The sequence below is a fragment of the Cimex lectularius genome, unplaced genomic scaffold, assembly GCF_000648675.2.
Source record: "Cimex lectularius strain Harlan isolate CLEC.00 unplaced genomic scaffold, Clec_2.1 scaffold139, whole genome shotgun sequence".
Lineage (NCBI taxonomy): Eukaryota > Metazoa > Arthropoda > Insecta > Hemiptera > Cimicidae > Cimex > Cimex lectularius.
The window spans coordinates 80,750-106,311 of NW_019392832.1; the positions used below are offsets into that span (position 1 = coordinate 80,750).

General features: G+C 34.1%; 1 protein-coding gene across 7 annotated transcripts in view; it reads right to left on the bottom strand.

Annotated features, from left to right (window-relative positions):
• The window catches only part of LOC106672595 (calpain-A), a 60,901-nt gene that overhangs the window by 10,347 nt on the left and 24,992 nt on the right, over nucleotides 1–25,562 (bottom strand). The window contains exon 1 of one of the 7 annotated variants that reach the window (XM_014404141.1): nucleotides 4,314–4,364. The exons of 5 other annotated variants lie outside the window; for them this stretch is intronic. In XM_014404141.1, coding sequence (XP_014259627.1) covers nucleotides 4,314–4,349 — 36 coding nt within the window. In that variant the 5' untranslated portion in view covers nucleotides 4,350–4,364. Of the gene's footprint in view, nucleotides 1–337; nucleotides 407–4,313; nucleotides 4,365–25,562 lie in introns of those variants that run through there. One more of the 7 variants, XM_014404139.2, reaches the window with a different exon arrangement.

Below are 25,562 nucleotides of genomic sequence, written 5' to 3' on the forward strand. Positions count from 1 at the left end.
CAAATATTATCAAGCAGTTGTAAAAGTACCTCTAGCAATAAAATGTCTATGACGGTTTAAACAAATTCAGCAGCAGTAAAAAAGAACTAGGATCAAGATTTTATTTTGCAGTTTCGGTGGGGGATTTACCAGTCTTGAAAATACCATTTTCTCCTGCTTAGTTTTAAAAAAAATGGAATAAATAGAAATTTTATTAAATAAATAAGACAACAATCTGGACTGATTATTTGCAACACGACGACACGGTTATGTCAGATTGTATTTTATGTATTTACTAAGAGAAGAGGATTCGATCGTAATTTATTTACGATTAACGTAGATTAACGATTATAATTACCTCAGGGGCTTTTCCTCTGACAAAGGACACTTCGTCCACTTCGGCAGCATCCATTTGGCAGGGGACCCGTTGCGCAAACCACCCCGAACCACCCAACCCTTTCCGGCGACCTAATTCTATTCATTCATTCGCCCTCCCTTATTTCAAATTTGATGGCGGTTTTGTAAATTTTATGACTGCAGGCTGTCCAGGTTAGTCAAGTATTGTTTTATAAAAAAAATTAAATAGGTATCATGTATAAAAAAAGATCAAGACACTTGACAGTATCGCACTTTTAATTATGGTTATGGTAAACTGGTTCCTTTTATTATTAATAAGTTTAAATGATGTTTTAACAGCCACGATTATTCCTACTAACAACTAGTTTCATTATTATTACTAAATGTACTGTATAATCGTTAAAACATGTTACTATTATAATTAATCGTACGGTCATAACTATTAAAACAACTAGAATCGATTACTTCTTACTATCATTATATTCCCGTTGTCATTAGTATTATTACTACTGATAATATCTGTATAAAAGTATAATTAAAATAATTATGTAAAGGTGATCGACCAGAAACTATTCACAATATATTTGGTCGGATCACTATTTTACAAATTAATACCACATACTAAACCGAAAATATTACGAAAACAAAGAGCTGTCAACTTAAATTTTCGACTTAATCTATGATATTAATTTATAAAAAGTGCTATTTATATATTTATTAAAATACCGTTATATTTAGAATTAAAAAAAAAACAATAAATGGTAAAAAAGAGACAAAGTTTTATACATGTTGAAAAAAGAAAATAATCCATTATATTTAGTGGTCTATTGACCAAATTACTTTCAATTAATTAATATTTTTACGTAGGTTTTACGTTTTAGCCGAAGATCGTGGGTTCGAATCCCGCTCGTGACACTTAACTTATTCGTTCCAACCAAAACTTTACGTAAAAAGATTAATTAATTGAAAGAAAATAATGTTTGAAATTGACTGGTAATTTAGCCCTGAGGAAGGTGAAATAAAACACGGAAAGCATGGTACAGTTTCAATGCACAACATACATTAGACCACATTCCCGATTCCACCAAATATAAAATTAAAACAGGTAAAACACGTAACTTAGTTCGTTAGTAGTATATTATCTTTGTTAGCTCAGTATAGAATTTTTTCTACTTGTTTTACTATTGCCATCATTAAAACGATTGAAATGATTCTACTACAAATATATTACTATTTATAGTATTATTTTATCGATAAAACTAACTGTATAATCATTAAAACGGTTACAGGCAAATATTTGCTTAAACATTACAAATCATTTTACTTCTAGTCTTGTTATCACTAGTACTTCTATTACTTATAATCCAGTTATTACTACTCTTGTTATCACTACTAACATTACTACTTCACTGTCTGTATAGTCGTTAAAACCTGTTACTAAGAACCAATCCTATCGTTATAACTATTAAAACGACTAAAATCGAATTACTTCTTACTATCATACTAATCACGTTAACGTTACTATTGTTACTACTAATACTATCTCTATAAATACATAATTCAAAAGTTAAAGCATATACTCAAATTTATTGGTAATATTGTTACCTCAGTTGTTGTTGCTAGTTCAGTATAATAATTTTTTCGTTATTTTGTACTATTGCTATCATTAGAATGATTAAAATAATTTTACTGCTATAAGAATTTTACAATTTATACTATTATTTATTGATAAAAGTAACTGTATAATCATTAAAACGGTTACAGATAAAGATTCGCTTAAACATTACAAATAGCTAAATTCACTAATTTCGTGGTCCGCTTGACCAATTAATATATTACAATCAATTAAGGTTTTTAGTTGAGATAAAAAAGTCAATGGCACGAGCGGGATTCGAACTCACGATCTTCGGCTAGATACGCCATTGAAAAATGGCAAAAAGGAGGGAAAATTCAAAAGGCGGGGTTGAGATGGGAAGTTAGTGTCCGAGTGGATCGAGGTCACGATAGCTCAAGTGGTAGAGCAGCGGCGTATCTAGCTGAAGATCGTGGGTTACTACTAATATTCTGTATAAATACATAATTAAAGCTTGTATATTATATTTATTAGTAATATTCTATCTCTCCTAGTTCAATATGGTATATTTTGCAATATAATGTAGTATTGCTATCATTAAAACGATTAAAATAATTGTATTAATATAAATATAATATTATTTATGCTACGGTTTGATAAAACTATCTGTACAATCTTTAAGATGGTTGCTGGTAAAATGTTTCTTCAACATTAAAACTCATATTACTACCAGTACTGTTATCACAACTATTACTAATATTCCCGTTATTACTACTACTCGTGTCATACTATTAATCATGTTATCACAAATACAATTACTACTATAATTAATGCTACTCTTGTCATTACTATACACGGTTAAACACGTCTTCTACTAAAGCATATTCATTCAAGAAAAAAATATAGGAAGACTTTTGTTTAAATTTAATGTAAACAAATGTTAATCGACAGATTTTTGAGATAGAGATTTTCGATAGATGTTTCATCTGAGTTGTTTCATTTATTTACTAATTTTGTAAAATTTATTCTTAGTTATCTGACTTCACGTCACTCATGTCACCTATCTATGATTTACAAGTTCATTTTTTTTTAAACTATTAAAACTAATTTTTTTATCTTACTTGTCTTTGGTTGGTTTTTTGTTTTTTTGTAGGATTTATAAGCACTTGCTTTTAATATTATTGAGATTAGAATATTGGTTTTGGTTTTATGCTTGATATAGATTTTTTTTCTGGCGTCTAATGAACAAAAATAAAAAGTGTTGAAATACTCAAACGTTTGAGAGTTTGCAATCTTAAACTTTTTGACAACTGGCTGACCATTGTTGATTTTAACTGACATTTTGTATATATTTAGTAAATAAATCATTTCAAATTTAAAGTCATATAAATTATCTGTGCTTATAGTGTAATAAATCATACAGTAGCGCGATGCGTCTATGTATGTATTTGTTTTTGTTTTTTAACTTGACCTTATCGGCTTTTAGGAAAGAACTAAGTACTACAACTTTATACTGTATATTTAGCATTTATACATATTTCAACTTTAGAATTAGTAGTAGTATAGTTAATTTCAAATTATTTTGTATACAATCTACTCTTGAAGCTGCCAAAAACGAAAACACAAAATAAAATAATATCACGAAACCCCGTGGCATATTTAGAAACTTTCTTAGAAAAATCGATCGAATGAAATTGATATAATTGATATAAAGTGATTTAGGACAGTTCTTGAGATTCGGCTTACGTTAAATCGTTTCGAAAAAAAATTATAATTTTTTTAAATATTTGTTATCTCTTGCTAATGCGGATGTTCATTAGACAACGTCCCCAAATTTAAAGAGCCTTCTTCCAAAAGGTGAAAGTTCACCATAGATAATACATAACAGAACTGCATTGCGGGATAATTTATTCTTTTAATTTGTGTTTATAATTGTTAAACACAAATTAGTCAAAACCGATTTGCGCATGTGTGTTCAACTTGGCCGCGAGGAAGTGTGTGAACTTGGGAAACAAACTTTTGTCGTTCACACCAAACAAAATTCATGGCAATTATTTAAAACTAACACTACTACTTTTTATATTATTTTAAGTTATAATAATTGTAAGAAAAGAAAAACACTAAAAATATCGACTTTTTTGCCACCATTTCTTCATCAAAGTTTTAACACTATCCTCCTTTTCTTCTCGGAGACTGTACATCTTCTTTAAGCCGTTTGTTCGACCATAGAATTGGAAATTTGAACGGTATAAATTCAAAAAGAGACATCTCATACAAAAACAGTAAGAGCCAGTAAAAAAATAACGTTTGTTAGGCAAAAACACGACGAATGTGCTAAAATTTCCTCTATTGTCAGTGTAAGCGTGAAGTAAGCAAAAGCGACGAATATTGTTTCCTTTGTTACCTGATAGATAAAAAAATTGCCGAAGGAGTAAGGCATAAGGCATTGACTGAATGGTTTAGCAAAGACTGAACAGTCGGGGGAGGGTGAAATGTGGGGTTGATAGTCATGGGATCGATCGCTATAGTTACAGAAAAACCCCTACCACTCTCGTCGATTCCGTGCTAAGGATCGATTAAAGAGAAAAAGACGCTGATGCCGGATCTAATGGTCGAAACTGGTAAATTACTTGTTAAAACAGTTTGGATATGTTTTTTCTTCTATTTTGTAAAAAAAGGAAATGTTTATCGATTTTTTTTTTTTTTGAAAATGGAAAAATCTTTTCTTTAAGGATCGTGCTTAATTTTGTTGTTCAGTACGTTCTTAAATGAAGCGTTCGACCGAATAACGATCTATTTTTCTTAGTTTTTACATGTTGGAGACCCGATAAATGAGTGAACCTAAAATTTATAATTAAAAACTAACAGCCTTGCAAAAAATCAGCAATATCCAACGTCTCCAATTATTTCTGTCTAAAGACCTCAGATCCATTATAATTGCTCCGTATTTTCTCTCAAATATTAACCTCCGCATCGATTTTAAAATCCCGTTTATGCAAAAATTAATTCCTCAAAAATTTACCAAGTCCCACGATAATCTCTTCACCCCAACAATCTCGCCCAAGTTTAATCCCATCAAGCGTCTTAAGAGGAAATGACCCCGCGACCCCCTTTCTGATGAGTAAGAAGTGAAGTGGGAGAATAGTATTGATTATTTGCTGTAAATATGTATGTAAATAAACTGCTCAAAAATGAATAGAGATAATTGTAATTTATTCTTATTCTATTAATTTTAATTAAATTAACCGATATTCTTGTTAGTTGGATAAAACAAAATAGAAAAGACAGAAAAAAACAAACAAATGTTCCTCACTTTTAATAACGGATTTACTTAAGAATAGCAAACATGAAGATTAGTCATCTTGTAAATAAACACCTTTTCTCCTCATTTCCCCATTTTAATCGAGTTGTATTCTATTTAACCATGGAAAGACAATCATCTTGGAACAGAAGTTCGCAATATTATTGTGAGATTGTGTCATGGAGGTCACCGGCAAGTGAATATCGCAGAGGCAGTTGGCTTGAGCCCGATTCTGAGAGACTGGAAGTACCAATAGGAGGCCTGGTAATGGATTGCGCATTACGAAGGTAAGGGAAGACAGGAATATTATGGCTGCTGAAAGAAGGAACCCTTTCCATAGTGCCCGCCAGATCCTAACTGAAATACAAGATGTTTGGTCAAGGGCTTTATCAAGTACTATTTGATACTGGGAAGTTGGCCTCACGATCTGCATTAACAGCACGCCACCAGCAACCCAGAAGAATATGGTGCTTCAAGCGCCTAGAAGAGAACTCCAATTGGAGTGCTGTTATTTTACTGATGACTCGTGTTTCTGTCTGTATAGTGATATCAGGCGCCGAAGAATTTAACGGCAACAGGGGATGTGTTCAATACCCCAGTCCTGCACCCTTTGGTGCAGTTTGGAGCAGGCAGTGTAATGGTCTGGGCTGGGAGGGCGAACCGGAGTTGTTGAAGGCAACCTCAATGCAGTCCGTTATGTCCAAGAAATCGAGGAATACATCCCTTTAACCAGGGATCACATTGTCAGGGATTTTCCATTTTTGGATGACAATGCCCAGACCTCATGGAGGAAGAGTTGTTCATCAATGTTTAGAAAACCTTGGTTATTTTCAATCTGCCCCTTCCCCCATTTTTTCCAGATCTCAATCTCATTGAGCACAAGTGGGACGCGTTGCAGAGAAGGATTTTCGATCACCATCCACAGCCAGTTGGCTGCAACAACTGAGTACAGCATTGCCTCTATGGAGTGAAATTTCTTATGAAATCAGGGACAACCTTAGTAAAAGTAAGGTTTTAGCTAACAGAGGACATTATACACGTTTTTATTGGTTTAAAAAAATTATCATGTTCAATAAACAAAATTATAAAATTAAAACGTTTCATTTGGTTATTTTTCAAAATCCCTTAATTAAATTTTCCTTCACTTAGACATAATAATTTTTAATAAATTTTAATGCAATTTATAATAAAAATGCTAGGGAAAGTAAATACTGCAAAATTGGCTATATTCCTATTCATTTTTGAGCTGTTTAGTTGTAAATATGTAAATCAGATCTAACAGAAATTGCAGATTGTAATAAAATATAGAAAAAAAATTTTAGGTTGATGAGAACCATTTTTTTTAAATTCTGGTTTCAATGTTTCATCGCTAAAATTATGAAATAACCAAACAATGGGTTTGACTTGAATTCGGCTCAGAGTTCATGCCTTGTTTACCTTGCATTGAATATCTCAGAGAAATAAAGTAAATAAAATAATTAATTAACCTCGTGACAGAGTCTCCGACGGTTTGTTACAAACCCCTTTCTCTGAATCAGCTTGCAAAAATAGCCCTAACCCAACAGTCTGAGTTTTAAATTAGTTTCCGCTCGAGAAAACGATGAGAATTTCCTCTTCGCTCCCAGAGGCCAATTCAATTGAATTCACCTTCCCAACGTTTACACGCAGAAATAGGACGAACTTGACCCAAATGCTTTTGAAATATCGGTACTCGCATCCAGACACCGAGACGAGTTGGGCATTATTATTAATTCGACGAATAAGACCCAAGGCCTAAAAATTAGAGGCACGCCCAGCAGGCCTGCCAAGTATAACGTGCATTAAAGCCATAGAAATGGATCGATTCGCCTGTTATAATATCTTTAAAATAATAGCCAATTTGGTTGATTTATAACGTTATATACTCTAAAAAAATTTAGTTTTTTTTCACTAACATTAATTAATTAAAGACAGATCTTCTTTAATAAGACCAATGCAATCAATTTATAACCGAACCATAATTTATAATTAAATAACCATGGCCGAGATTCGAACCCAGGACCTCTGCGTGGCGTCCATCGTGGTCTCCTAGTTTCGAGTTTAAGTACCCTCCGAGGTAATCTTCAAGTCTTCACCCATGATATAGGAGAGCTATTCATTTTGGTATGGTTTCTTATAGTAAGTCCAAACGACCCTGGATCGTAAAGGGATAAAATGTCAGGGATATGAGGACGACATAGTCCTGACTGCAAGGGGAAAATTCGAGGACATTCTCTGTGATATAATCCAAGAGGGATTAAAAATCACAGAAGAATGGTGTAAAACCGCTGATTTAGAATCAACCCTAATAAAACAACCATAGTCGCTTTTACACGGAAAAGAAAACTAGATCACATGAAAGGCAGTGCAGTAGGCAAATGAAGCCAGCACAGATTTTGTATTGAATTTGAAGAAAACGTTGATGTAAATATTAATAGGGTTGGACCCAAAACTGACTATTGGGGACCCCTGACTTTATGCTCTTATTGCTGATTTATTATCGTATATTTGGCGTTTTCAAATAAAAAGTTCCTGTTTGATAAATAATTGCTTTTTAAATTAATTAAATTATAATATTATATTAATTTCCTAAATATTTAATTCACTTTATCGACAATTATTTATAAATTAGGAAGATTTTTGTCATCACTAAGGAACGTTACCTAAAAATCGGTATTTCCGTATGTAAAGCAGATTTGATTTAACAGATAGTTCGACAGGTGTCGTGGGAAAGACGAAAATCATTCCACTAATGAGAACGGAACACAAAGTTCACAAGATAATTTGGAAGATTTCCTGAAAATCGCACTTTCTATTTGATTAAATTTGGCTTGACCCTAAGCCAATTGTACGAGGAATTTGTCCAGTCGAAGTTCAAAAATATTTGAACGTACTGACAGGACTTGAATGTATTCCAAAAACAGGGATATTCTATTTTTTCTACCAACACAATGATTGAATTTAACGGCATAAAAATATCAAGCAATTTACCGAGATATTATAGACAAAAAGAAAAGGTTTTACAAGACGAAGAAAAAAGACAAATGCGATTTTCAGAGATAATCATAAAACCAAATGATCCCTCCGGGCAACCGTAGACCTTTAATCATCTCCAAGGTCTTTCGTCTGATCCACGACTTTCAATCAAGAGGGAACTTTTATCAACTAACATAAAATTTATATTTCATCTGTTATGCTTTTAGAGTATTTAAGCCAGTCTGTTTTTATTATAAAAATAGTTTCTTTCGAAAATAATAAATAATTAAGTGGGAAGTTTATAGGCCGACAAACAGCTGAGGTCATCGCCGGCCCTCTGCGTGGTTTCCTTCTTTTTCTCTTCTTTCACGCGAAGTTTGTTTTAATCTGCAGCCATTTGAGCGTCTCGATCTGGTTACTGACTCTCTGATTTCAAATATATACTACGTTGATATCATAGAATGCTAGACTCTCGTTTATACCTAAGGTTGTCAAATACAGAATAGTACAAAAACATGGGCTAATATATATACATCACCACAAACATAGATGTCTGGTCACATTAACTACCCCAGAGTACTCGATATTCCTCGGGACGGGGTTATAAGTAACCCCTTACTTTCACGCTAATAAATAACATTTACTCTCCAGACGTCATACACTCATCCCAGAGTACTCGATATTCCTCGGGCGGGGTTATAAGCAACCCCCTTCCTTTCACGCTAATAAATAACATTTACTCTCCAGACTTCATACACTCACCCCAGAGTACTCGATATTCCTCGGGGCGGGGTTATAAGCAACCCCCTTCCTTTCACGCCAATAAAGTACATTCATTACAATAAATTAACACAAACCCAACACTCGATAAAAACATAGAAGTCTGGTCACATTCACTCCCCCAACTTTCGAATATAAATGTAACGTTTTAGACGCAGATTTTCGAGATGAAGGTTGACCGCCTAATTTCCTGCCTTAGTCGTTTAAAATTGTACAATCCGAAATTTCGAAACAGAGAAGAAACTGGCGATATTTTTTTAATAAAACGTAGCTCGCTACTATAAACTGAAAATTAAATGCCAGCACTGCAGTAAATACATAGAAATAAAACGTCAATTGAACAGTTGCTGATAAGCTGACAACCATAAAGCAATTAATAACTTCTTTTTTTTTCTTTCACAAGTGGCTTAATTTTAGTTCGCGTCAAGTTGTGTGTTAGCAAGGCTAGAATTGAAGGAATGAATTTTTCCGAAGTGTCCATTGTTAAGAAAGTTCATCGCGTAGGCAGCCGATAAGCGCTAGCTCGTTTGAACTGCTAAACGTTTCGTGTTTTAGGCAAAAAACCCACTGATTATTCCAAATTGCTTACTTTAAATTAAACGCAATTTTAAAATTTTAAAATCCCCTGACATTCGGGTTTTAAAGCAAATGTGCCGAATGCGGTTTTGTACGCGGCACATAACACAGGCACACAAAAAACATGACAAATTATTTCATAACTTTTCCTTCTTAAGTGTTTACACAATATAGACATTTAATATTGTAAAGAAATTAGATAATTATTATCTCTGTTTTATGGAAAAGGTACACAAAACCTGGGGACTTCCTTGCAGGGCGAACCTCATACATACTTGGAAAATCATGTATGTATAATCAATACGGACAACTTAACCTTAACGAATAAAAAGAAAACCAGAATTAGAAGATAAAGGTTAATATTTTGGAAACAGAATGTTTGCATATCATGAAATTTTGATTTCTATCAGCGAATGAACAAGTAATTCGAAACAATGAACCTAAGAAATGTACCCTGTATAATAATATATAAGTAGCAGTAATATAATAATATATAAGTACCTACTTAGTACATGACTTGCATACCACAAATTCCGCAAAACCGTAATCCTTGAATTTTTAAGTATTCAGGTAGAAAACCACAAGTTAAGCCTGGGAGCATTAACTTTTTATTGCTTTATGTGCAAATTGATTCATTAAACAATATGATTGAGGGCACAATACTGGGAAAGCATTTCATTGGAAGGAGGCAGACTCTTGCCTGAAGAGTCTGAGGCGGTGGTTTGAATTCTGGTTTTCAGTGCTGTGAACCAACAAGGAAAAGAGCCAATTTTCGAGAGGAGAAGGCGAATTAAGAAGGATATTAAGTCTAGTGCTAACAAAATTTCACAAACATAGAAATAGAAGGGTAAATTAAGGGGTAAGAATGTGCATTCATTTGTCGATGCACCTGACAAAAGACAACGTATGGAAATTTTCAACAGTAAAGTATAGCATTCCTATTGGGCAAAAGGACAAGACGTAAAGCATTTCTTTACAAGCTCTTGCTACAGTTCTCAGAAAAAATGCAGGTTTATTCGGTTAGATGCAAGATTCGTTACGGAAAAGAAAGTTGGGGGAAAACGATCTCATTGTCAAACAGCGAAAGAGATCCAAGTAGAAACTTAGAAAGTGACGATGCCTAGAAAATATCTGCCTTGGACGATTTCTTTGTTTTGACGATCGAACAAAGAAGGAAATCAAAGCAGTGGAGTTTAAAGTCTCTATAAATAAAATAACCTTGCTTACATTTTTCAAATATGGAACCTGACCAAACAAGTCCTCAGTAGATTAAGCGTCGAACAAAGCACAATAGAAATGGACCGGTTGAAACCCTGACGTCCGGGAAGTAAACGAAACTCGATTTATGCAAATGTCAAGTGGATTTTGGCCCAACAGTAATAAAGAATATTAAAAATAAACGAGAAAAAGCTACGAATTGTAAACATTTAGAAAAAGACAATCTGAAGACCAAAACTTAAACAGAAATATCACGGCTTTTGGAGGGAGTGCTGTGCCTTGGAAAAACGAAGCCGTGAGAAGTACAACAGGACTATGCGACCTATGTTTAGGCAAAACGTATTTTTATAGCACACAACAATTGTCTATAATATATGCAAGTAACTAATTTAAAAAATATATATTTATCTATCACGCATGGATCATGTGTCTTTAGGTTGTTGTTCTCCCAGCTATACGCAAGGCATCCTCGTTCAGTAGGTCCGAGGTCATCACCTCTTTAGTGATTTCTATTGGATCCTTATCTAATATTGGGCAGCTCGGTTGGGATGAGATGAAAGTTTAGTGGAAAACGTCTTGGAAATTATTTTTTGCACGAAGGGATTTTGATGTGAAGAGTACGTAGTAAGGAGCCTGTTTTTGGGATGGGAATATTGTATGAGGGGTTTTCCTTCGGAGAGTGAATATCATTATACATGTGTGTGCTTTTTCTCTCATTAAGCTCTATATACCAGTGTTTGCTTCATTCGTCTATTTTTAACAGATGTGCCTGGAGCTCCTCCGAAGCAGTTGTGGTATGAGAGGTCAGCAAAGCTGTGCAGCAAATGAAGCAAGGATGGTGGAGGGTCAAGTTGGGATATCTGCGGTATAGAGGAGGTAAAGGAGTACGGTCCAAGTACATTACCCTGAGGTACTCCCGATCCCAGAAGACACTATTCGGAGTAGGCTGATCCTTGGCCGACTGAAGAATGTTCAGTTAGGTAGGAAGGAAGGATTAGGTAGGGACTGTTTGGTAGGACGCACTTTAGTTTGAACAGGAGGCCTTCATGCCACGGGCACGGTGAAACGCTTGTGAAACATCAAGAAAGGCCCCTACACAGTATTCTTTGCGTTCGAAGGATGAGGTTGTTCGTTCCGCAACGCGAAACACTTGCTGGGTAGAGGAGTTCTGAGGTCGGAAGCCAAACTGATGGTCTGGGAGAAGGATACTAAAAATAATACTAAAAATAAAAGGAAAACCAAATGTGGAATCAAGATCCAAAATAAAACACCCGCACTATTTTGTTGTGACTCAATGATATCTTCCCTATTATCGCAAAGGTGTAAACACCCTAAAAGTATACTAACTGATATGTTATCAAAGAAAAATAAGTTAATGCAATTCTAGAAAAAATAAGCGCAATACTTGTCATCGATTGTGTGACGAGAAGAGGGCTTGTAGTAAAAAAAACATATGGATGCAAAATTTTGGTTGATCTGAGCTACTGCTTATCGTATTTCATTGGCTAATTCCGATCATCCTGATTTGCTTATTCACCCTGATTTTTTTTCTGTAAGACGTGCTTGACGGACCAAATCAGTGATGGTAGACAGGATCAAACTGTACGCCCTCAAGGAGAAGTCCCACAATGACTTAAAAAAAGACCAATGTGAGAAATAAAAGACAGATCCAACCATCGAACAGGGCGAAATGCCGACGCATTCGGCGAGAATGGTTGAAATAAGATTGTTATTTTGCTAGTTAATGTTCCACTGAGAGGCTAACTATATGTCATTACTACGATTTTTATTATCTAAACGTGAACATTATAAATCCCTTCAGAAAATTACATGGAATGGCCTGGGGAACGGAGCCCATCTTCAATGACGGTCAAATCCATATAAAAATCACCCTTGTTAATTTAGGGCTGTCTCATTAACGGTTCCTTTATTTGCCGAAAGGTCAGCGGACCCTTGAAAGAAGGGACCGACCCGGCTGGCGAAGATTTTGAAATAGGTCGTTGATCTTTCCCAGTCATAGGTTTCGCATCTCTCTTGTCCTATGCAATTGCCAACGCCCCATGATTAAGCCTACACGTTCTCCAAAATTCACGAACGTTTACTTCTAACTATCCCGCCTAACGATCGGATCAATGTCCTGCCACATCTGTTTATATTCTGCTTATATAAATAAAAAGAGTTTAAATTCACATGGAAAAAACTAATGGGAAATAAAGATCTGGCCTTTTCGGAATTCCAGAGAAATTATGAAAATTGTAAGGTCTCTGTAAGGTCAGAAAACTGTCCAGCACACTGTTTGTGACAAATTTATAAAAGAAAATGAACATTAATCTCAATGTAGAACATTCCTACAACTAAGAAACCAAGATAAATCCCTGTTCAAGTTCACTTTACAACTGAATTATAAATATTTAATAAAATGGGTCCCATATTCTGAAGAAATAGTTCTTTAATTTCTTTGAACAATTTAGCGAAGATGTCGTTAAAAGATGCTTGGTGGATTATAAAATTAATTGAGGCTAATTGAACTTAGACTATTAGCCATAAAAAGAAAGCAAAGAAATCGCTCTATGTGAACTGCAAATCATGAGAAGGTGTGTTCAGTTCCAGTAGAATTGTGAGAAAAGAAGTGAAGAAGAATTTATAAATTCGTTAAAAGAAGGGACAAGCAAAACCTAACTATTGCAAATTTCCATAAAAATTGGTAATAATATCTACGTTTATAATTTTCTTTTATATTATTTTATTTGTATTCTATACATATTATACACACCTAGAGATATTTCAAATTTGATTGATAAAACTTTTTTTTCACACGGTCACAACACTAACACATAATGCAAGCACTGCACCGCTGTAACATGGGTGTTGAGAGGGCTTCACCAGTAGGACTAGGACAGATCGAAATGATCGAGTGAAACTTTTTGAATCGGCAAAGAACCAGTTGCCAAAAGAAATATTGAAGTCGATTGAGGAGGACTTTTGATTGGATAACTGGATGTTAGATGGCTTGGCAGAACCCCTCAGTTCCACTCCGTATGTCCAAAGTGGCCGCAGTGAAGACTTGTATAAGGTTAATTTAGTGTTGACAGTGAAGGCAGATTTTGGTTCTAGTAGTCTTCGTACCTGTCCAAATCTTCTGTTAAGTTGTTGTCTTTTACGTCTTGTGTGAAGATTCCACGTCAGTCTGCTGTCTAGTTATAATCCTACGTATCTGACTTGAATGGAAGTCGGTTCTTCTTTCTTGAAGATGGACAATGGAGGGCCTGTTTGTTTCTTCAATGTGAGAGCTTACACCGAGTATATTTTTCCCATTGAGCCTTATCCTCCACTTTTTGTTGCACCAGTCATCGATAAGCTCAAGGTATTTTTGGATGTTTGACGTAGCGCTCGGATAGGATATGAGTTAAAGGACAAAATTACGGTATTGTTCGGGTAAGTGGTGATGATGGTATTAAGGTGTACAGGTAAGTCAACAATATAAATGATATAAAAGATGGGACCTTGTGGGACGCCGGCTTGTATCTCTCTGACTTCCGAGAACTCGCCGCACCTCGCTCAGAAGCAGAGGTCGGTTACGTAGAATTTCAGGATAAGACAATAGAAAATGGGTAGGAAGGTTTTAAGTTTTATATAAGCCAAAAGCTTGGGCTATATCTAGAAACTCACCCAAGCAATATTCTTTACTTTCTAGAGTAGAGGAGATGTTGACAACTCTGAAACCTTGTTGGATTGTGGTATGGTGAGGACGGAAGCCCAATTGGTGAGAATGAGTGATTTTATGTGTATTAATTGCTTTAAGAGGAGTATTGCAAATTATGTTGTTAACTTTGTCTCATTAATATGTTAAACAGGGGACAACTGTGGCCGAGTGTTTAGAGCGACGAGTATTTGCCAAGCTAGCGGTTCAGGGTTCGAATCCCGGCAGAACCTTTGCTTCTTAATTGGTAATAGTATGAAAACTGTAATGTAAAGTGGTTTTGACCCCTTGTCCACTCAACGGGGACTTTAAGTCCTCCTGTATAAGTGGATTAAACGATACTAACAATATTCTTTCTGGCACTAAGAAAATGCTCAAAAAATCTCAAATTTTAACACATTTAATTACCAATAAGTAGAAGTGGAAATTTTGTTATTGTTTTCCTCGTCATGATTTACTCTACTTTCTTAGTTTCTTTTTATCGTTAGTAAATAAGGCTATTGCTTTTCCTCTTGTGTACACTCCTCCAAATTTAAAGGATATTGCATATTTTTAATTTATGAGTCTCTGAGTGCGTAAAACTTAAATTTTTGAGAATATTTAGGAAATGTTTGATAGGTTTATTTTCATTGTTGAAGGTAATTTGTTCAAACGGTTTTTACTAAAGATTCCGAGCCTCTTTTCAAGGTTGGGCCCCAGTCAGCTTTACATTCCGACTGAGTTTGCCATCAAGGACGAATCCTTCTCCCACAAATCCACAACAGGCTAATGTTCTCTACGTTTTAAACCTAGCAAAACCCAAACAAACTTACATTCTCCGGCCTATGCGTAATAATATAAGATTATGACGATATAACGATCTGACTGATCACAACCTCCCACCTCTGAACCCTCTTTTAGATGACTCATGATCACACCCTTTTAAAATTACATTCCGTTCCACTTTGTTTCATACTAGACAGGTCGATACAGCATATGAAAAGAACAAATCTGAAGATTTTCAAATTATTTTAAGTTAATATTAATTCAAAAACTTGATCTTGACATCAATCAGTTTCGGAGATCAAAAGACACCCACCATAAAACAATGTTACAACATTATTCTCGGTTTTTGTTTAAAAAAAACAATTCCATGTGGGGGTTTTTTAAGTAAATTTATTATTTGTTTAATTTATAATAGAATATCGAGTCTTACACCACCCTGAATGGTACATAAATATGAAAGAACGTATGTAAGAATGAGTGAGAGAGTCTAAGTTTACAAAATGGCCTAGCTGACCTCTAGCAGCCTTGTGGGTTAAAGCCCATATATGTGTACGGAATGTAGCAAAATATTGCTCAGCTTGTTTCACTTAATTGAAAGTTGTCATTCTCGTGCACATCAACAAATGTTTCGCTCCCCTGTCTCCTTTTTCGTTTCTATATCCTATTTACATTTTTTTTACGTTTCGGGAATTTACATACATCATCAGTATCTTTTTTAAAAGTTATTGCTTTTTCTCATTCACCTTTTAGACTTCAAAATTTCCAAATTATTAAAAAATCTATAAGAAAAAATTAATCCAAAAATGATATAATGTACTTGGAAAAAGTACTACCCAGGAAAGGTACACATCAAACAACTCACAATGCAGGAAATCTTGCTATAAATTCATATACCATTTAAAAAACTGTATATAATGAAAAATATTATAATTTAAAAAATATATGATTATGATGATGATGGATGTTCATTCCCGAAACGACTAAATAAAGTTTAAATAAGCACTGAATTTTCCTTAAAAACCCACCATAGAATTGTTTTTTTTTTTGTTTTTTTTAACAAAAAACAAATAATTAAACAAGATAAAGCCTTAAAAATTTACATTATTTAAAAAACCTATAACAATATTTTAGTGAATTCTTAAGTCTGTGATGTGACATATTGCTTAATTCTTTCAATTAATTAATTTTTCTAAGTAAGGTCTTGGTTGAAATGAAAAAGTTAGCGCCACGAGCGAGATTCGAACCCACAACCTAACCAGCCGAAGGTCGTGGGTTCGAATCCCGCTGGTGTCGCTAACTTTTTCATATCAACCAAGACCTTACTTAGAAAAATTAATTAATTGAAAGAAGTAATTTAGTAAATAAGATCACTAAATATAATTGATTTAATATAGTTTAATAGTTACCTATAATCGTGGTCTGCCTATCCTGAAGATCTTGTAAGATCTTTTTCATTTTTATATGTTTTTACATATTTTATATATGTTACACATTATATATATAATAAGAACAGAGCCCTTGGCAATTTTGGGACTGAGTCGGTCTTCCAAAAAAATTGTGATCGCCTTTAAACAACTTAATTATGTCAATGNCACATTATATATATAATATGAACAGAGCCCTTGGCAATTTTGGGACTGAGTCGGTCTTCCAAAAAAATTGTGATCGCCTTTAAACAACTTAATTAAAGTTAAGCCAATGTGTAGAAATATTTAAGACTGTTTAGCTCTGATGATGACTTTAAAATAGGTCGAAAGCTAAAAATATGATGAACAACTAAATTTACGTTCTTCTTCAGGACCACACCTCGATCCAGAGTATCCTGAAGATAACAATAATCAGCGAGGATAGGCAGACAAAGATGATATAATCTAACTTTGAACGATAAATGATTAAATTTTCATTTAAATTCCTTTATAATTGCCTTATTATTAGAAGTCGTGTGACGTACAAAATGATTATGGCATGATATAATTAAGACTTGGGCCATCATTTCTACGTTTATTACTGACCTATTTTTTAACGAATACATTTAGTTGCCTGATTTAAAACAAGTGGAAAAATACATTCCAAAAAGTCTTTTTGTTTAATATCAAAACATTTTATAAAAATAAACTATACATTTGTCAAGTTTTATGATTTCATTAGTCAAGAATGTCACTATCGACTTTATTTTTATCAAAGTGTGCTCAAAAATCTCTCCACCTTGTTATATTTAAGCGGAAACAATTTTTTTTAAATAAAACATTTAATAAAAAAAGTAATTAAGATGAAACTATAAATATTTGTAATCAGATTAATCTATAAAATGTGACCATTGTGAAATTTCGATTAGATCCTTGGTTCTTTCCCTCTCCATTCTATCTCAAAAATATAAATACTCAACATTGTTATTTACCATAATCTCTAAAATACATAAGTGATTTGATTAAAATGTTTATATTTGATTATTATCTATATAATCGTTATCTTCCAAAGTCGTATCCTCCAAGAAAAATATTGGCACCATTCTTCTCGATACCATGCCTTCGCTAAGAATTTAAGCATCGATTTTCCCTTTGAGGGACATTTAATTCATTAAATGAGTTCAGAATTAAACAATAAGCTCAAAAAACACAAGCTTGTGTAATTTTCGTTTTAAAACCAGTTGTCCAACTAATTATGCAGAATTTCTTGAATAAAGTTTCACAAATGGCCCTCCATTTCAGCAGCTTTCTGCTATTTACGTTTATTCTCTGTCAGAAGATCATTTTTATTTATGGCTTCAAGAGTATCCGATGGATGTTGGATTGAATTGGCCCTCAGTTGATCTGCATAATATTTTTAAACTACGGCTGCCACTCGGCCGACTGTCTAGAATAACAAAGATGATGACGTGAATAGAAAACATTATCACACCAGGGGTTAAATCGAGAAATCCTGAGTTTATCCTCATGTATTTTTATCGAAAATCTCATTTTAAAAATCATCTTTATGAATGCTTCATCAATCCGGATGTACACCATGACCTATCCTCACACATGGCGCAATAGCCTGGGCCAATAAAGTATAGCAGATAACAAAAGAGATTACTCATGAAAATTTAGAAACTCGTATGCTTATTAACTATTAATGACATTATCAAAGAAAAACCTCCAACAACGCTAAACCTAAAATGGAGAGATAGTAACAGCCTAAGGAAGGAACATCCGGTACACATTGCCCCAAGATACGACAAATTTAAGTACAAAAAAGAATGAGAAAGAGGAAAAACCTTCCGTTGAGAACGGCACCATATGCTGGGACACTGACGGATCTGGAAAGCAGAAAGGCACGGGTGCAGAAGTATTCCGTCCTGGAACCAAACACTCAGAACTCATGGAATCAACGAGATCTTACCGGATTAATTCCATGCAATTGAGAGATGTACCCGGTTCGACTACTCGAACAAAGGGTTCAAAAACAATAATATTGGGGCTGCTATACTGTTGATAGTTCCTGAGCCCTTCCGTGTCCTAGGGATTCACACTATCAATGAGTATCTTAACCAAAAGGTAGAAATGAAAATGAGGAAAATGGCATTCACTCATTCTAATTCAATATTCACTAAACAATTCCACAAATTTTGGAAAGAAAGAAATAACCGAATGCATCATAGGAAGCAGGAAAAGCATCGAATCCTGACAGAATTCTTGAAAGGACACCGCAGACTGAATGGGCATCTGAAGTAGATTGATATAGCCCAACACGGCACATGCAGATTCTGGAAAGAAGTACAGCTACAACAAACTTCACTTGCCCAACTTCAAGAAACTTCAAGAAAGAAGTGTTTTGGGTTGTGCAACGTATATATATATAATACTCATTGGTTCAACTATAGAAGAAATTCAATCACTAAAACGGGCCTAGTAATTAAATTTCTTGATAACTATGAAAGGGCGCAGTATATTGCCTCGAACATTACATGTACATCTACATCTACATGCTTCGTGAAATAAGTAAGCAGGATAAATTTTCTGCTCTTTTCAATTCCCAATATAAAAGTTCTTGTTTTCCTCTATAATATAGGAATGGGCGTTCGAATACATCAACAGGTTTAATAAACCATTTTCAATAAAATTAGAAATCGTTGTTTTTATAGTGAAAACAGTGCAACTTTTTTTATTGTTCCAGGTTCAATTTGAACGCCGGTTTTGAAGTTGCTAGATGTCAAGGTTTCAACTTCGGCCTTGGGGGTCCCTTTTACGGAACATTGAGTCAGGTTTGAATAGAATTGAGTGTAGTAAGGAAGCTTCGAAAACTGGTTTTGGTGCTTTTGAATTCGACACTCGTCAAAACGTAAAAAAACTTTGGAAATGTTTGCTATAAAATGCTTCTTAATGTAACAACAGGGGATCTAGGACTTGGATGAGGAAAGACGACATTCAATATTGAACGTTAAAAAGGTTGAACAACATGTGAAACGGAACAATGGGAACTAATTGATCCAAATTTTAACGGGTAGAGATAATTTCCGTGTTGGATCCACAATGGTTCATTTTTGTTTACAAAATATACTAAACATATGGAAGCATTCCAAGATTTTGACCCTCAGACATTGGTTGTTTTTTGGAGCTACTGAGGCGAAAACGTCACGATGCAAACATATTCCCCTCTTTCATGCATAATTCATAATTGCTTCTAATTTTTTTTCTTCAAGTGTATCGTTTTGATATCCAAGTCGCATTTGTATTCATTAACATAGTCATAATACTGCAAAAACATTTCGGAAAACATCAGCGCCTTAATAAGAGTGTAAGGATGATGATTATTATGTCAGGATATCTAGACGTCTTTAGGATTTAAAAAAATTTAAATATTAAGTTCTTTGTTAGTCCATCACACCAAAAGTTTCATCTGCCTGTAATAATTCATTGACAACTCAAGCGTCCCCTCCTACTTTTACATTCAACTGAGCTCTCATAGACAATAAAAAATAAGCTACAAACACAAAGTAGATAACTAATAAATAACAATAGATAAGTAATCTATAAAAAAATTTTGTTAAACCAACAGGAATTTTTTTCTTCAAAGAAACCACATTTACAGCAAACATAAGCATATTGTTTAACTGAACAATAATAATTACTGATTAACATCTTCCATGTTAATGATTTCATAGCAGTTGATAAGAATAATTTATACTAATCATGTTTTGATATTTCCATGAAAAATACAACATACGCCAAGTATTTGAGATTTGTTGTGGCCTGAATCATTGTTTGGAAGTAGAAAGATTAACATAAAAATAAGCATAATAAATAAATGTATAAACGACCTTTTAGCTTTTATAAATTGTTATCAAATTAAATGAAATAATACAAGATGAATAAAGTTCCTCCCCTCTTAATAATAACTGAATAATATAACACAAGAAAAAAACTAGAAGCCATAAAAAAACAAGAGATAACTATCTATAAACAAAAATAAACAATAAATGACATTAAGCTAGCCTCCTATAATCAAATAATATTTACAAAACCAATATAAAATTAATTTTAAGAACGAGCATTAGCCGATGATTCTGAGGCGGCTTAAGTCCGGAACGCCCATCCGGCCTCTGACGGCAAAAATGCAATAAAAAATGATAAAAGGAAATGGCAGCATCGGTGAATCGGATCGGAAGAGTAGCGCAGAATCGTAGAAGAGAGATCATCTTCACCGGATTAAGAATGATGCCATGAGAGGTTGACGCACGGACACTTACTTTCGAAGATGAGAAAGATTGCTCAATGTTTACCAATTAATTGCATATTAATTGAATGTCATTCCTTGGATCCGTATAGAGAGCGTGTCGAACTTCTGCCACCCGATATGAGAATATTGTGCTTGCTCACGGCAGCAATCGTTTTGGTCCCCTGTTCCGATTGAAGCATGGTTATATGTCTCCTTTTTCATCTTTTGAGAGTATATTTATTAGCGTGAGTGTACAGCATTGAGCACCCCATCGACCCTTAATTAGAATAGGAAAGAACGTATTTAAGAATGAGTGAGAGTGCAGTTTAAAAAATGACCTATCAAAGCCCCTTGAAACCTAACTTCGGCGTCAGGTCGGATAAGATAAGGTCTGACGTAAGATTGCCAAAATCCGAAATGGGTGAAGTCATAAGTAGAGTTGAGCCTTTATAAATCAACGCATCATTCTAATATTATCCGAGGAATATAAATAATAGTGTAGCATTTAATTTAAGTCCTATAGTAGTTTGCTATAAAAAGGGGTATAAATATTTTTTTATTGCCAGTACTAGGTAGTTCGTTCTTTGGTCCGCTCTTTCTCGCTGTTTTTAGCCGATCTGTTGGCTCGGATTATAGATCAGTTTTAGAACTAGTATTGTTGACTAGTTAGGCTCATTGTAAAATAAATAGTCCTTTATTGACAAAAATTCTATAAATTTGAAATCAACCACAGATTTTATTAGAAATGACAGTCTTCGGGTTGTTCAAACTTCATGTAAGTACGTTTTATTCAAACACTTTTTAACATGCTTGTTTGATCATTATTTTATTTTTTGCATTTACTTATTTCTAGAGTTACCAAATTCACATTATGAGAAAATATAAGTGACCGAAACAATAAAGGTTAGAATTATTTCTTCGAAAAATTTAAATATTGCAAGAATATTTGTTTTATCATTATCTTTTTAAAAAATATTCTGATTAAACGGATAATCTATATTATGAAATAGAAATGGGTCATTGGCGGTGATTAAATTACGCTCGCTCTGTTTACATATTTAATCCGCTATTTAAACCGTTGAACAAAATTTACAATATTATAAAGAAGAAGGCTGAATTTTACTGAAATCTGAGAAGCACCTTGTCATATCTTTACGGAATTTCATGGAATTGTTCGACATAAAAAGATGTTATCAACAATAATCCATTTTGTGTCTGTTTGAATCACAAACTCGTATTATATTACCAGATAGCTCAACGAAAAGGATGTGTAACAAATAAACATTTACTCGCATCTCTTTTATTCTATTCATTTCAATCCCTAGAGTAAATAAAATAATTATGATCGTAATAAATAAGTGAAGAACAGAAATATAAATTAGAAGAACAGTTTGATTGGGGGTAAATGGTTTAATATAATTGAAGTTAAAAATAAGTGGTTGTCTTCGATGAAATAGGTTCAGAGAACTTTGACCTTAAGCAACAGCCGCACTTTCGCCCCCTGCGTACGGTATTGTGCTATGAATAATTAAATTAATAATTAATAATAATAATAAGCTAAGAAGTTCACAATGTGCCAAATTGTCCAGTATTGTTTTTTTTCTCTCCCCAATATCAGTTGTTTTAATCGGGATATCAATGTTATCTCAATTGGTAAACAATTGGGTGGTTTTATTTGATTCTTTTTTAGGGACAGTACTAATTAAACGTTAAATTCGTAGCTTTTGAAATGGAATCTACTACTTTATAGTAGTTTTATTCTTTATCTGTGTTGCTGTTTACTCACATTAAACTGCGCCATTTGTTCTCTCACACTCTCTCTCTCTCTCTCTCTCTCCCTCTCCCTCTCCCTCTCCCACTCCNATCGATATTATATGGAGTGTGTGTGCGCGCGCGTGAGCTCTCTCTCTCTCTCTCTCTTTCTCTCTCTCTCTCTCTCTCTCTCTCACATAAACACACACACACACACGCGCGCACACGCACACACACGCACAGACACACACACACACAAAGTAGAATAAAGGTCCACGTGACTTAGATCTGCGTGGTGTAAAAACAAGATTTATTTTCAATCAATCGATCTCCTTATTTGTAAGTCAGGTCGTCCGCGGTCTAAGTTTGCGAGATTTTTCAAATAAAGCGATATTCATTCATTTATTCTACCTACCCATTTATCAATGCCTGTCTATCTCAATCTGCCTTAGCCTCTTTTTCCTCTTGCTCTTTATTTCTTTCATATGTTCCTGTTAAATATCTTTCTTACTGTTTCATTCTCCATTTTCTCTCTCGCTCTCTCTCTCTCTCTCTCTCTAGAGGTGTAGTTAATAAAATAAGTGTACCTAAACATAAAACATCAGTATTCAATAAATCACTTATACTTGAGACAACACTCAATTTCAACAATTTAAATATTCAATACGAAAACTCAATAGCAAGCATCCACCCATTTAATTCGGAAACGATTAAGATTATCATAAATGGTTTTATACAAACCTCAAGTTAATTTTGGCTAGGAATCGAGTGGTGGTAACAGATTTTACATAACTTGAATGAATGAAAAAAGTACTGTATTAAGTAAACCAATGAAAATTATCTTTTACAACATGACTATAATACAAAGCACATTACGGCAGTGAATTACAACCGTCGGTTGGAGGTCGGATTATAAGTTTTAAAAGCTAACATAACATAAAATTTGTTACAATTAATTAAGGTTTTTAGTTGAGATGAAAAAAAGTCAATGGCACGAGCAGGATTCGAACGCTAGATACGCCGCTGCTCTATCACTTGAGCTGTCGTGACCTCGATCTACTCAGACATCAACTTCCTATCTCAACCCCACCTTATGAGTTTTCCCTCCTTTTTGCCATTTTTCAATCCCTCTCGTGCCATTAACTTTTTTTCATCTCAACTAAAAACCTTAATTAATTGTAATGCATTAATTGGTCAAGCGGACCACGAAATTAGTGAATTTAATAAAATTTGTTATTAAAAAATAAGTAAAAGAAAAAAATACAATTTATTCAGATATCGTGAGATGCGTTCTGGTGTGATGTAGGTTTCAGAAAAACATTTTCTTTATCGTGCCAACGTTTCGATCTTTATTGAGATCATCTTCAGGGCTCAAAGTGTTTGTTAGAGTGCCCTCTCAACACGACACGCAAGAATGACACACTTACGCAGAAAACACTTCGAGCCCTGAATATGATCTCAATAAAGATCGAAACGTTGGCACGATAAAGAAAATGTTTTTCTGAAACCTGCATCACACCAGACCGCATCTCACGATATCTTACTAATTATCGACTAACGGTCACTAATCACCACACATATATACACTTACCTAAACGTACATATACGTATACACCTAAAAATATATATAACATGTATATGCATGAAAAAAGTCCAGGGTGTCTCATATATGTAATAAACATTTAATAATTGAAATAAAAAACTATTTCCTTCCTGTAGGACCAGGCTTCCTTCGCAAACTTTACTAAATTTAAACACTGGGGGTTATTTAAAGAAGAAACTAGGTGTCCGCTTGTCATCGTGGGAATAACGTAACTTCCTCATTTAGCTGGGAAATGAGACTAACTTCGTTACTTTAAATGATAAACCCATATTTTTATTGTAATTTTAGATCTTATTTTCTGCCTCTCTTACTGAAAGGAAAATTTTGTTAGGATCGACCATTTCTGAGTTATGCCCGTTGGAAGACGCGTGAAGAGGCTTTTTGTAACAAGATGACCCTCCTCGGTTTAGAATTAAAATGCAGAGATTTTATGTTGTGCCTTTTGGTTTTATTATAAACATAAGTTATAAGTCATTTTAAAAATAGAATGGACTCGATGAAAAAATCCTTATTTATAAAAAAAAATTCTTTTTTTCTCAAAAATTAGTTTATTCTAAACATAAAAGCAACTCACCATGATCCCTATCCTATTCTGAGACGAGTCCTATCCTAAATTAACAGGTTAATGCTAATCGATTTCGAAATAAACGGGGAGGACCATCTTGTTACAAAAAGCATTCCCCATCACGATTCTTCCGTCGGTCATGACTCAGAAATTGACTATCCTATCAAATTTTACCCTTCAGTAAAAATTGCATAAAAAGCTCCAGAATAAAATTGTACAATAAAAATATGGGATTTTTAATTTAAAATAACAAAATTTTTGTCATTTCCGAACTAGATGGGAAAGTTATGTCAAATCTGTTACCACAATGCGATTCCTAGCCAAAATTAACTTGGGTTTGTATAAGACCATTTTTTGGTAAAGTTAATTAAATGGGTAGACTGTAGATGTTGATACACCCTGTATAGTTAAATGCAATGTAACACTGTGTTTGTTATATAAGAAAGGACAAAAATGTACACGTAATGTAAATTCAAAGAGGTGAAGTCCCTCTTTCTCCCTCTCTCTCTCTCTGTTTCTTACTATCGTCCTTATTCTTTCATCTTTCTCTCTCGCTTTCTCACTTTTCTCTCTATATCACTTTTTTTTCTTTCGCTCACACTTACTTTCCCATCTCTCTCTCTCTCTCTCTCTCTCTCTCTCTCTCTCTCTCTCTCTCTCTCTCACTCACTCACAGACACNCACACGCACACACACACACACACA